This window comes from Cherax quadricarinatus, chromosome 67, assembly GCF_038502225.1.
Source record: "Cherax quadricarinatus isolate ZL_2023a chromosome 67, ASM3850222v1, whole genome shotgun sequence".
NCBI lineage: Eukaryota > Metazoa > Arthropoda > Malacostraca > Decapoda > Parastacidae > Cherax > Cherax quadricarinatus.
In genome coordinates, this window is record NC_091358.1 from 594,200 (window position 1) to 606,448 (window position 12,249).

Genomic DNA, 12,249 nt, shown 5'->3' on the forward strand with positions numbered 1-12,249 from the left:
GGTGGACATGGACATCAAGGAAAGGAAGCAAGGAATTAGATTCCCATTCAGCTTTAAACTTAATGGAAGGGGCAAGATTATTAAGAGCTGCAAGAAAAGGTTGGAAGAGACTGGAGTCGTCTAGTTGAATCCTCTCTAATACACAACTTTCCTTGTATGAACCTTAGCCCAGGCTTTGTCTCTGTAGATGCCTTCCTCTCCCACTACATTGTAAAATGCTCCAAACTTCAGAACACCCGTGACTTAACCTGACTCCTCATTTTTTCTTTTTCTTTTTCTTCTTCTCCCTCTTCCCCTTTCCTCTTTCCTTTTCTCCTCTGGGTTATCTTTCTCTCTTCTGTCTCGTGTTTCTGTTCCTTCTTCATTTATTTCACCACTTCCCCTTTCACGCACCTCTGTGCGCTTGCTCTCCCTCAGTGGGCACCTAGCTCTCTTGCAGTGCTCCCCTTCCTTTGTATTTGACTGGCTCGTCCTCCTTATTTCCCACTTCTACCACTACCACTACTACTACCTCTTCTACTACTACTACTACAACTACTGATGAAATTAAGACCCGTCTGGCATCTGGTTGTCTTTGTTGTGGACGTTTCGCCATCCAGTGGCTGGCTGGATGTCGAAACGTCTACGATAGGGATGCCCGGGTGTTGCGCATGTGTCTTAATTTCATCTTGTCAGTATTAAATACCATTCTTGTACTACTACTACTACTACTACTACCACCACCTCTTCCTGCCTATATATAGCCGTCCTGCTCCACTTCTGGTTAGTGTGACTTTGTCAATGGTCCAAGTCGGACCGAAACGTCGTCGTAAGCTTCTCTCTTTTATGTGCGGGTTATTTGTGTATAGAATACCATCATAAATACCATACGAAAATACAGTGCAAAGTCGCTGTTTTAAACCAAAAACACTGTCAAAGTTTTTTTTTTTCTCATTACGCACTGTGTGCTGCAGGATTTTTTTTATACTGCGCACACTGACCACATTGACCCATTCTTTCATATGTAGGCCTACCAGCTTTCTCTCACTAGATTTGAGGGCGCTAGAATTTAGACGTACTAGTACATCAAAAACCCTGGTGCGTAAGCCATACTAGTACGTCGGAAACCCTGAAAGGGTTAATGAGTATTATCAAGACCTAGAATGTTTTGCTGGAAATTAGTTTAGGGGCATGGAGACAGTACAGGTGTGAAGATGGGTAGCTGACACAGACTCCCTCTGACTTTTTGTCAGTAACAGCTTTATTAAACCAACTTTGATTATACTTTCCCTTTAGCACTCCTCACCACCGGCCGGGGGTATGGTTTATTTACTCTGCCTCTAGCATACTGTTCACCCTCGCTAGTCTCTGATATTACATCTTTAACACATCCTACCTTTCATTTTGTATGACCCTGTATGACCCATGTGGGTTTAGCACTTAGTTCTGCTTGTAGTAAGAATAATAATAATAATAGATGAGTCTGCTTTCAGCATGACCAGAATACTATTACTGTACTTAATTCAGAACATGTCTGACAAGATATACAACACAAACAATGTTTTAAGTCACCCATAAAGTTCCACAGCTTCTTGTACTTTTCTTGTAGTAGTCAGCTACTTTATGTAGCATTCATTAACTTATTAACCCTTGAAAGTTGAGTTTAGTATATATTATTACTAAACAATAGCTGAGGATAAGTTATGTATAGCTGTGAATTTTCATGCTCAAACCTGGTGCAGATGATTGTTTTTTTTTTTTTCAACTGGTCTGGTGTACATCTCTTGTATCTCAGAGCTGCCCTTTAAATCTTTTAAGGCAGACTATAAGTTTCAAGTTGATCAGCACTGACAAAACAAAAATTGCTGTATTTAACTCTTGCACTTCACCAGTCTTCCATTACCGACAACAGGCCACTGCTAGAAGTGAACTTGTATGTAGCCATCTTCATGTTAAGTAAAAGGACACAAGTGCAACTAATGTGACATTTTTATTGTGGCAATGTTTCGCTCTCCAGGAGCTTTGTCAAGCCGTTACAAACAATATATGGACACACGAAATTGGCAACGCATGGGTTTACACTATATCCTGTGGAGGCTACGACAAGATTTATGCAGGTGAAACAGCAAGAACCTTGACACCCCTCAATGAACACATTTATGCCTGTAGGAACAATAACTTGAACAACGCCTGCGTACAACACCGGAATTCCACCAACCATCTTATGAAATTCAGAGACGCCCAGTTAATGATCAAAAAAACTAATTTCTGCAGACGCAAGTGCCTTGAATCATCACTAATCGCTGTAGCTAATACAATTAAACAAAATAAAGGCAGCTTCACCATCTCTGAAGTCTTAGTAAGAATCCTCCTAAAAACTGTAAACCCTATCATCACATAGTCTCTCCTGTTAATACTACACAAGCACATTACAGAGAATGAACACTGAAACAGGCCTTCTCTAATTCAACCTCCAACAGAAATATTTGTCTAACTTATTTTTATGTTACCCATGTAATAGCTTTTATATCCTTTTACTCAAGTGCAAATTAATTGTATTACTACTACTACTACAACTTATATTACTACTACTACTACCACTAGTATTACACCTCACTCTAAGCCTATATATACCCTCTGTGTCCATATATTGTTTGTAACAGCTTGACAAAGTTCCTGGAGAGCAAAATGTTGCCACAATAAAAATGTCACATTAGTTGCACTTGTGTCCTTTTATTTTACATGTTGTCGGTAATTCTACCAACATTATTACCATCTTCATGTTGAAAAGAAGTAATGATGGAACAGGTGTGATGTAGGTATACTAAAGTCTAATTTTTGGTGTCAGACTGTGTGCTGACAAATTCAGAAACCTGGCAATACTTGAAAAGTTATTTACCAATTAAATATTTTATTGATGTAGCAATGTAACCCTAACTACATGGTGAGGTAATGAGCTATGTTTGAGATTGTGAAAAGTGCCATCTAACCCCAAGTCATGCTGCCTCACAGCATGCCTTCCTCATTCTTGATTAGAGTATAGTATTTGTGATTACCTACATATAGTAACAGGTTTATTTACTGAGGGCATGTACCAAGTGGGTAAAAATGTTATGGAGGGAGTAGTAGGTAAATTTGGGGTGTCAGGGGTAAATGTAAATGGGGAGCCTTTAATTGAGCTATGTGAAGAAAGATATTTGGTAATAAGTAATACATATTTTATGAAAAAGAGGATAAATAAATATACAAGGTATGATGTAGCACGTAATGAAAGTAGTTTATTAGATTATGTATTGGTGGATAAAAGGTTGATGGGTAGGCTCCAGGATGTACATGTTTATAGAGGGGCAACTGATATAACGGATCATTATTTAGTTGTAGCTACAGTTAGAGTAAGAGGTAGATGGGAAAAGAGGAAGGTGGCAACAACAAGTAAGAGGGAGGTGAAAGTGTATAAACTAAGGGAGGAGGAAGTTCGGGTGAGATAAACTAAGGGAGGAGGAAGTTCGGGTGAGATATAAGCGACTATTGGCAGAAAGGTGGGCTAGTGCAAAGATGAGTAGTGGGGGGGGTGAAGAGGGTTGGAATAGTTTTAAAAATGCAGTATTAGAATGTGGGGCAGAAGTTTGTGGTTATAGGAGGGTGGGGGCAGGAGAAAGAGGAGTGATTGGTGGAATGATGAAGTAAAGGGTGTGATAAAAGAGAAAAAGGTAGCTTATGAGAGGTTTTTACAAAGCAGAAGTGTTATAAGAAGAGCAGAGTATATGGAGAGTAAAAGAGAGTGGTGAGAGAGTGCAAAAGGAGAGCAGATGATAGAGTGGGAGAGGCACTGTCAAGAAATTTTAATGAAAATAAGAAAAAATTTTGGAGTGAGTTAAACAAGTTAAGAAAGCCTAGGGAAAGTATGGATTTGTCAGTTAAAAACAGAGTAGGGGAGTTAGTAGATGGGGAGATGGAGGTATTAGGTAGATGGCGAGAATATTTTGAGGAACTTTTAAATGTTAAGGAAGAAACAGAGGCAGTAATTTCATGCACTGGTCAGGGAGGTATACCATCTTTTAGGAGTGAAGAAGAGCAGAATGTAAGTGTGGGGGAGGTACGTGAGGCATTACGTAAAATGAAAGGGGGTAAAGCAGCTGGAACTGATGGGATCATGACAGAAATGTTAAAAGCAGGGGGGGATATAGTGTTGGAGTGGTTGGTAATTTTGTTTAATAAATGTATGAAAGAGGGGAAGGTACCTAGGGATTGGGAGAGAGCATGTATAGTCCCTTTATATAAAGGGAAAGGGGACAAAAGAGACTGTAAAAATTATAGAGGAATAAGTTTACTGAGTATACCAGGAAAAGTGTACGGTAGGGTTATAATTGAAAGAATTAGAGGTAAGACAGAATGTAGGATTGCGGATGAGCAAGGAGGTTTTAGAGTGGGTAGGGGATGTGTAGATCAAGTGTTTACATTGAAGCATATATGTGACCAGTATTTAGATAAAGGTAGTGAAGTTTTTATTGCATTTATGGATTTAGAAAAGGCATATGATAGAGTGGATAGAGGAGCAATGTGGCAGATGTTGCAAGTATATGGAATAGGTGGTAAGTTATTAAATGCTGTAAAGAGTTTTTATGAGGATAGTGAGGCTCAGGTTAGGGTGTGTAGAAGAGAGGGAGACTACTTCCCGGTAAAAGTAGGTCTTAGACAGGGATGTGTAATGTCACCATGGTTGTTTAATATATTTATAGATGGGGTTGTAAAGGAAGTAAATGCTAGGGTGTCCGGGAGAGGGGTGGGATTAAATTTTGGGGAATCAAATTCAAAATGGGAATTGACACAGTTACTTTTTGCTGATGATACTGTGCTTATGGGAGATTCTAAAGAAAAATTGCAAAGGTTAGTGGATGAGTTTGGGAATGTGTGTAAAGGTAGAAAGTTGAAAGTGAACATAGAAAAGAGTAAGGTGATGAGGGTGTCAAATGATTTAGATAAAGAAAAATTGGATATCAAATTGGGGAGGAGGAGTATGGAAGAAGTGAATGTTTTCAGATACTTGGGAGTTGACGTGTCGGAGGATGGATTTATGAAGGATGAGGTTAATCATAGAATTGATGAGGGAAAAAAGGTGAGTGGTGCGTTGAGGTATATGTGGAGTCAAAAAACGTTATCTATGGAGGCAAAGAAGGGAATGTATGAAAGTATAGTAGTACCAACACTCTTATATGTGTGTGAAGCTTGGGTGGTAAATGCAGCAGCGAGGAGATGGTTGGAGGCAGTGGAGATGTCCTGTTTAAGGGCAATGTGTGGTGTAAATATTATGCAGAAAATTCAGAGTGTGGAAATTAGGAAAAGGTGTGGAGTTAATAAAAGTATTAGTCAGAGGGCAGAAGAGGGGTTGTTGAGGTGGTTTGGTCATTTAGAGAGAATGGATCAAAGTAGAATGACATGGAAAGCATATAAATCTATAGGGAAAGGAAGGCGGGGTAGGGGTCGTCCTCGAAAGGGTTGGAGAGAGGGGGTAAAGGAGGTTTTGTGGGCAAGGGGCTTGGACTTCCAGCAAGCGTGCGTGAGCATGTTAGATAGGAGTGAATGGAGATGAACGGTACTTGGGACCTGACGATCTGTTGGAGTGAAAGCAGGGTAATATTTAGTGAAGGGATTCAGGGAAACCGGTTATTTTCATATAGTCGGACTTGAGTCATGGAAATGGGAAGTACAGTGCCTGCACTTTAAAGGAGGGGTTTGGGATATTGGCAGTTTGGAGGGATATGTTGTGTATCTTTATATGTGTATGCTTCTAAACTGTTGTATTCTGAGCACCTCTGCAAAAACAGTGATAATGTGCGAGTGTGGTGAAAGTGTTGAATGATGATGAAAGTATTTTCTTTTTGGGGATTTTCTTTCTTTTTTGGGTCACCCTGCCTCGGTGGGAGACGGCCGACTTGTTGAAAAAAAAAAAAAAAAATGTACCAAGGCTTTCATTATCAACTAAACATAATCATGGGCTTACTGATACATCACAATGATTCTTCCCTGTTGTTTAGATCAGCTATTGCTGCAAAGTAGGTGAAGATAAGGTTATGACAAGTCTGAAAGCTGTTATGGTGAGCAAAAGACTACAACTGTTATATCCTTTAAGCCCTCCACTTACTCAAGATTTTCTGACTTTCAGAGCTCCAGTCAAGTCAGCAGTTTTCCATGGAGCCAATTATAAGAGGGAAATAGACCCTACTGCCTGTCTTACAATTGGCCCACCACATGGAATTGACACTTCCCAACTTTCAGAGATGAGTACTGTATTCCAGCTCGCCAAGAAATCAAAATAAGACTCAAATCTCTTAAGTTTCAGTTCACATGACTTCAAGATACTAACAAATGCCTCTGAGCAGTGGGAAATCTATTCAACAAGGCCTCAGGAGGTAAGAGTGTAGCTTCAACTTACAGATTATGAACCGAATATAAGGAAAATAATGGCAGCCCATTGTTGGGGTTGAAGCTCCTCTGATGACTCACTAGTCCCGTCCATAATTCAAAAGAACCTCAAGTTTGATTTATGTTCGTAGTGAAATCCTGATTGTGCTAACCCACCCTCAGTCCCTAACAAGTTTGCACTAATGGAACCTGAATATGTATTTCAGTTAGAATGTACAAAAATGCTTATGCAATAGATGATTTGTTGGGTATATTTATCTAAAACTAAAATCTAATTAATATAACCATAAATGTTTGCAGATCAGACAACATAATCTTCATCAAATATTACTAAATTTTCCACAAAAGGAAAGCAGCACCTCAAGAACTAGAGACATAAGACAAACATCTCAACACAAACACTTCATTAGCAATGAAAGCAAAAATGTATACACAATGTACACAACAGTGTTTTGAAAGTTAAACACAACTTAGCAGAAATACCTTGAGAAGGGAAGAATTCCACTTGACTTACCTACACAGGCTTTCAGCTCTTCGTCATACTGGAAGCCAAAGTCACAAGTGGGCTGACGATCAATACACCTGAAGCTACCCACAGAGTTTACACATGTCTGGGTTGATCCCTCACAAGTATCTGCCTTTTCTGCACATTCATCAATATCTGAAGATGAAAAAGTTCATGACAATTTACAAAATATCTGAAGGTGCATACAAAGATCATGACAATTTTTAAAATATCTCAAAATGTATACAAGTTCATGACTTTTTAAAAATATCTAAAGATGTATAAAAAGTTCATGACAACTAAAATATCTGAAGATGTTTAAAAAGTTAATGACAATGAAATATTGGAAGACATATACAAAGTTCATTTTCTCTGAATCCCTTCAGAAATGTTATGCACCTTACTCATACTCCAACATATCGAATCATCCCAAAAAACAACTGTCTCAGCTACTTTTATGTAATGCATTAAACACTTATTTACTTAATTTTTCAAGTCCCTATCACTCAAATTTCCTCCTTCACACTCTTCATCCAATCCTTTATTGAATGTTCCTTACACCTACTTCCATCCATGACAGATTTATACACCCTCTTGGTCAACCAATTCTGCTCCATCTTTCCAAATAACCAAATCATCTCAACAGCATTTTTTTTTTTTTTTTTATTATCACACTGGCTGATTCCCACCAAGGCAGGGTGGCCCAAAAAAGAAAAACTTTCACCATCATTCACTCCATCACTGTCTTGCCAGAAGGGTGCTTTACACTACAGTTTTTAAACTGCAACATTAACACCCCTCCTTCAGAGTGCAGGCACTGTACTTCCCATCTCCAGGACTCAAGTCCGGCCTGCCGGTTTCCCTGAACCCCTTCATAAATGTTACTTTGCTCACACTCCAACAGCACGTCAAGTATTAAAAACCATTTGTCTCCATTCACTCCTATCAAACACGCTCACGCATGCCTGCTGGAAGTCCAAGCCCCTCGCACACAAAACCTCCTTTACCCCCTCCCTCCAACCTTTCCTAGGCCGACCCCTACCCCGCCTTCCTTCCACTACAGACTGATACACTCTTGAAGTCATTCTGTTTCGCTCCATTCTCTCTACATGTCCGAACCACCTCAACAACCCTTCCTCAGCCCTCTGGACAACAGTTTTGGTAATCCCGCACCTCCTCCTAACTTCCAAACTACGAATTCTCTGCATTATATTCACACCACACATTGCCCTCAGACATGACATCTCCACTGCCTCCAGCCTTCTCCTCGCTGCAACATTCATCACCCATGCTTCACACCCATATAAGAGTGTTGGTAAAACTATACTCTCATACATTCCCCTCTTTGCCTCCAAGGACAAAGTTCTTTGTCTCCACAGACTCCTAAGTGCACCACTCACCCTTTTCCCCTCATCAATTCTATGATTCACTTCATTTTTCATAGACCCATCCGCTGACACGTCCACTCCCAAATATCTGAATACATTCACCTCCTCCATACTCTCTCCCTCCAATCTGATATCCAATCTTTCATCACCTAATCTTTTTATCCTCATAACCTTACTCTTTCCTGTATTCACCTTTAATTTTCTTCTTTTGCACACCCTACCAAATTCATCCACCAATCTCTGCAACTTCTCTTCAGAATCTCCCAAGAGCACAGTGTCATCAGCAAAGAGCAACTGTGAAAACTCCCACTTCATGTGTGATTCTTTATCTTTTAACTCCACGCCTCTTGCCAAGACCCTCGCATTCACTTCTCTTACAACCCCATCTATAAATATATTAAACAACCACGGTGACATCACACATCCTTGTCTAAGGCCTACTTTTACTGAGAAATAATTTCCCTCTTTCCTACATACTCTAACTTGAGCCTCACTATCCTCGTAAAAACTCTTCACTGCTTTCAGTAACCTACCTCCTACACCATACACCTGCAACATCTGCCACATTGCCCCCCTATCCACCCTGTCATACGCCTTTTCCAAATCCATAAATGCCACAAAGACCTCTTTAGCCTTATCTAAATACTGTTCACTTATATGTTTCACTGTAAACACCTGGTCCACACACCCCCTACCTTTCCTAAAGCCTCCTTGTTCATCTGCTATCCTATTCTCCGTCTTAATCTTAATTCTTTCAATAATAACTCTACCATACACTTTACCAGGTATACTCAACAGACTTATCCCCCTATAATTTTTGCACTCTCTTTTATCCCCTTTGCCTTTATACAAAGGAACTATGCATGCTCTCTGCCAATCCCTAGGTACCTTACCCTCTTCCATACATTTATTAAATAATTGCACCAACCACTCCAAAACTATATCCCCACCTGCTTTTAACATTTCTATCTTTATCCCATCAATCCTGGCTGCCTTACCCCCTTTCATTTTACCTACTGCCTCACGAACTTCCTCCACACTCACAACTGGCTCTTCCTCACTCCTGCAAGATGTTATTCCTCCTTACCCTATACACGAAATCACAGCTTCCCTATCTTCATCAACATTTAACAATTCCTCAAAATATTCCCTCCATCTTCCCAATACCTCTAACTCTCCATTTAATAACTCTCCTCTCCTATTTTTAACTGACAAATCCATTTGTTCTCTAGGCTTCCTTAACTTGTTAATCTCACTCCAAAACTTTTTTTTATTTTCACAAAATTTGTTGATAACATCTCACCCACTCTCTCATTTGCTCTCTTTTTACATTGCTTCACCACTCTCTTAACCTCTCTCTTTTTCTCCATATACTCTTCCCTCCTTGCATCACTTCTATTTTGTAAAAACTTCTCATATGCTAACTTTTTCTCCCTTACTACTCTCTTTACATCATCATTCCACCAATCGCTCCTCTTCCCTCCTGCACCCACTTTCCTGTAACCACAAACTTCTGCTGAACACTCTAACACTACATTTTTAAACCTACCCCATACCTCTTCGACCCCATTGCCTATGCTCTCATTTGCCCATCTATCCTCCAATAGCTGTTTATATCTTACCCTAACTGCCTCCTCTTTTAGTTTATAAACCTTCACCTCTCTCTTCCCTGATGCTTCTATTCTCCTTGTATCCCATCTACCTTTTACTCTCAGTGTAGCTACAACTAGAAAGTGATCTGATATATCTGTGGCCCCTCTATAAACATGTACATCCTGAAGTCTACTCAACAGTCTTTTATCTACCAATACATAATCCAACAAACTACTGTCATTTCGCCCTACATCATATCTTGTATACTTATTTATCCTCTTTTTCTTAAAATATGTATTACCTATAACTAGACCCCTTTCTATACAAAGTTCAATCAAAGGGCTCCCATTATCATTTACACCTGGCACCCCAAACTTACCTACCACACCCTCTCTAAAAGTTTCTCCTACTTTAACATCCAGGTCCCCTACCACAATTACTCTCTCACTTGGTTCAAAGGCTCCTATACATTCACTTAACATCTCCCAAAATCTCTCTCTCTCCTCTACATTCCTCTCTTCTCCAGGTGCATACACGCTTATTATGACCCACTTTTCGCATCCAACCTTTACTTTAATCCACACAATTCTTGAATTTACACATTCATATTCTCTTTTCTCCTTCCATAACTGATTATTTAACATTACTGCTACCCCTTCCTTTGCTCTAACTCTCTCAGATACTCCAGATTTAATCCCATTTATTTCCCCCCACTGAAACTCCCCTACCCCCTTCAGCTCTGTTTCGCTTAGGGCCAGGACATCCAACTTCTTTTCATTCATAACATCAGCAATCATCTGTTTCTTGTCATCCGCACTACATCCACGCACATTTAAGCATCCCAGTTTTATAAAGTTTTTCTTCTTCTCTTTTTTAGTAAATGTCTACAGGAGAAGGGGTTACTAGCCCATTGCTCCCGGCATTTTAGTCGCCTCATACGACACGCATGGCTTACGGAGGAAAGATTCTTTTCCACTTCCCCATGGACAATAGAAGAAATAAAGAAGAACAAGAGCTATTTAGAAAAAGGAGAAAAACCTAGATGTATGTATATATATATGCATGTGCGTGTCTGTGAAGTGTGACGAAAGTGTAAGTAGGAGTAGCAAGATATCCCTGTTATCTAGCATGTTTATGAGACAGAAAAAGAAACCAGCAATCCTACCATCGTGCAAAACAGTTACAGGTTTCTGTTTCACAGTCATCTGGCAGGACGGTAGTACTTCCCTGGGTGGTTGCTGTCTACCAACCTACTACCTACAGCATTCTTCCACTTCCTAAATTATGCCAGTCATACCACTGCACTACTTATGAATTATTTCACCCCTTATTCTCTACATAATATTTATAGACTGATTTCAAACATGATAATGCTGCTGCCTCCAGCTTCCTCTTTGTCATAACATTCAAAGACTCATTTTAGCTGTGGCCCTCTTATACAGTGGAACCTCTACTTACGAGTTTAATCCGTTCCAAGACCTTGTTCGCAACTGGATTTGCTCGTTTGCAGAGTAAATTTTCCTCATTTAAATTAAGTGAAATGCAATTAATCCGTTCCAGTGGATTTCTGTACTTCAATAATTTCGCTAATATCAACTCTACGGCTTATTTATCTATCTCACTACATCTAATATGACATAATAAACAATATAAATAACACAGAAACCTGATATATACTCTAAAATGAATAAAATGTACAGTAGACCGTCATCTAGCACGAGTTTGACTGACTGACTTACTGACTTATTGAATGACTTGACTGACTTACTGAATGACTTGACTGACTTACTGAAGGACTTGACTGACTTACTGAACGACTTGACTGACTTACTGAACGACTTGACTGACTTACTGAACGACTTGACTGACTTACTGAACGACTTGACTGACTTACTGAATGACTTGAGACTTACTGAATCACTTGACTGACTTACTGAATCACTTGACTGACTTACTGAATGACATGACTGACTTAATGAATGACTTGATTGAATGACTTAAAGTTAGACACTCCAGTACAACCATCAACTTCAATACCAGAACCTCTACCATCCACCTCAGCCCAGTAGGGCCACAACATAACTCTACACTCTCTTCACAATCATCCACAAACACCAGCACCCACAATTTGAGGTAAGAAATACTATAATTTCTGTTACATTTGTTTACTCTGAAACATAGCCAAGCAATGGACCATTTCTCCTACGTTGAGCTGAATTTCAAGGTACTTTTCGTCAGGAAAGCAATCAAAATCATATCTATTTCTGTAATATATCTTCCATTCTATCAAATGAGATAAAAAAAACGAGAATACAACCATAAAAACAATACGAAAATACTGCTAAGGGGTGGCTAATTGCT

The 12,249-nt window shown here is 39.5% G+C and overlaps 1 protein-coding gene across 12 annotated transcripts in view; it reads right to left on the reverse strand.

Annotated features, from left to right (window-relative positions):
• The window catches only part of LOC128699641 (fibrillin-2), a 206,911-nt gene that overhangs the window by 100,974 nt on the left and 93,688 nt on the right, over window positions 1–12,249 (reverse strand). For all 12 annotated transcript variants that reach the window (XM_070099319.1, XM_070099328.1, XM_070099323.1 and 9 more), the window contains one exon: window positions 6,917–7,063. In XM_070099319.1, the coding sequence (XP_069955420.1) occupies window positions 6,917–7,063 (147 nt within the window). The remainder of the gene's footprint in view (window positions 1–6,916; window positions 7,064–12,249) is intronic.